General features: G+C 40.0%; 1 protein-coding gene across 1 annotated transcript in view; it reads right to left on the bottom strand.

Annotated features, from left to right (window-relative positions):
- Nucleotides 1–1,206, bottom strand: part of LOC106953926 (probable E3 ubiquitin-protein ligase HERC6) — an 18,237-nt gene that overhangs the window by 8,296 nt on the left and 8,735 nt on the right. The window contains exons 13-16 of the mRNA XM_015043064.1: nt 930–1,081; nt 622–741; nt 435–533; nt 170–346 (exon numbers count right to left, since the gene is read on the bottom strand). Of these exons, the coding sequence (XP_014898550.1) occupies nt 170–346; nt 435–533; nt 622–741; nt 930–1,081 (548 nt within the window). The remainder of the gene's footprint in view (nt 1–169; nt 347–434; nt 534–621; nt 742–929; nt 1,082–1,206) is intronic.

The raw sequence follows: 1,206 nt of genomic DNA, 5'->3' as shown, positions 1-1,206 counted from the left end.
AATTTCACACATATTCGTTGTTTTACTAATTATTTTTCATTGATCTAAGCACTTTTGTCAATCAAGTTCTGCAGTTTTGAACGTTTTTAACTTAAGTTTTAGTGTCAAATCTCACAGACTCTACAACCGTGGATTTTTAATAATGTCCATTTTCTTATGTTGCTTTTACCACAAGCTCTCTTTTAAATGCAGCGTGATCGGCTGCAGCGAGATGTCTGAAGGTGTCCTCCATCAGGTGAGTTCGTCTCAGGTTCAGCTGCAGGACCGGGACGGGGGAGTCCAGGGTGTTTCCAAGAAACTCGTCAGGGAACGGCAAACCCATTTCATGTACAACACGATGAGAATCCTGCAGTTACAAAACTCCTTTGTTATAAAATTGTGGAGCAAAATATTTGCAGCCACATACAGGATGCAGAGCTCATAAAGCACTTTACCTTCATCACGCGTGCCAAGATGTTGAAGACAGCAACTTTACAAATCAGAGGGAAAACGAAAGGGTAGCGGCAGAAAATGGCGGGCGTTTGCTCCTCGTCCTTTGAGAAAATGTCAAAATAAATGGTCAGGAAGGAAGTTCAGCAAAATATGAACAGATCACATGAAACGCTACATAACTATTTTCACCTCTATTTTGGATAATGACAACCAAAGAGCGACATCCTCATGTGCATTAAGAGCGAAAGGGATTTCCTCGACATAAAAGGTGCTCAGTGGGACTTTGTAAGACTTCCCACATTTGTTTGCCTGAAAAACAAAACAATGAATCACATTAAAAGCAACCACGAACCTATTGGTAGGTGCTTTGACATTGGTAATAGTGAATATTTCTCAAAGGTTAAAGGTCAAGCAGTTGATCAGAAGAACCTAAAAGGCTAATTTCAATATTTTAAATGAAACACACAGCTGACTGAAAGAAAGCATTCGGCACTGACTTTGTAAAGGAGCTTCAGGGCTTTCAGCAGCAGTTTGGCTCCTGGGTTGTGGGTTTGCAACAGGCAGTTCTTCAGAATGAAAGCCAGGACGTTTTTGAAGACCATGATGTGCCTGATCAAAATGGTGGCCGACAAAGACGACCAATAGCTTCCTGCAGAGAAAATAATATGAATGACAAAATAAAGAGTGGTACATCTATTTTAAGACAAAAGGTGACAAATGATATTTATCAGTACTAATGTTACACTAAGTCAGTGGTTCCCAAACTTTTTCTTC

Source organism: Poecilia latipinna, unplaced genomic scaffold, assembly GCF_001443285.1.
Source record: "Poecilia latipinna isolate Pla-1442-1.1 unplaced genomic scaffold, P_latipinna-1.0 Scaffold614, whole genome shotgun sequence".
NCBI lineage: Eukaryota > Metazoa > Chordata > Actinopteri > Cyprinodontiformes > Poeciliidae > Poecilia > Poecilia latipinna.
Note: the sequence above shows the minus strand (reverse complement) of the source record. Positions and strands in the feature narration are given on the sequence as shown.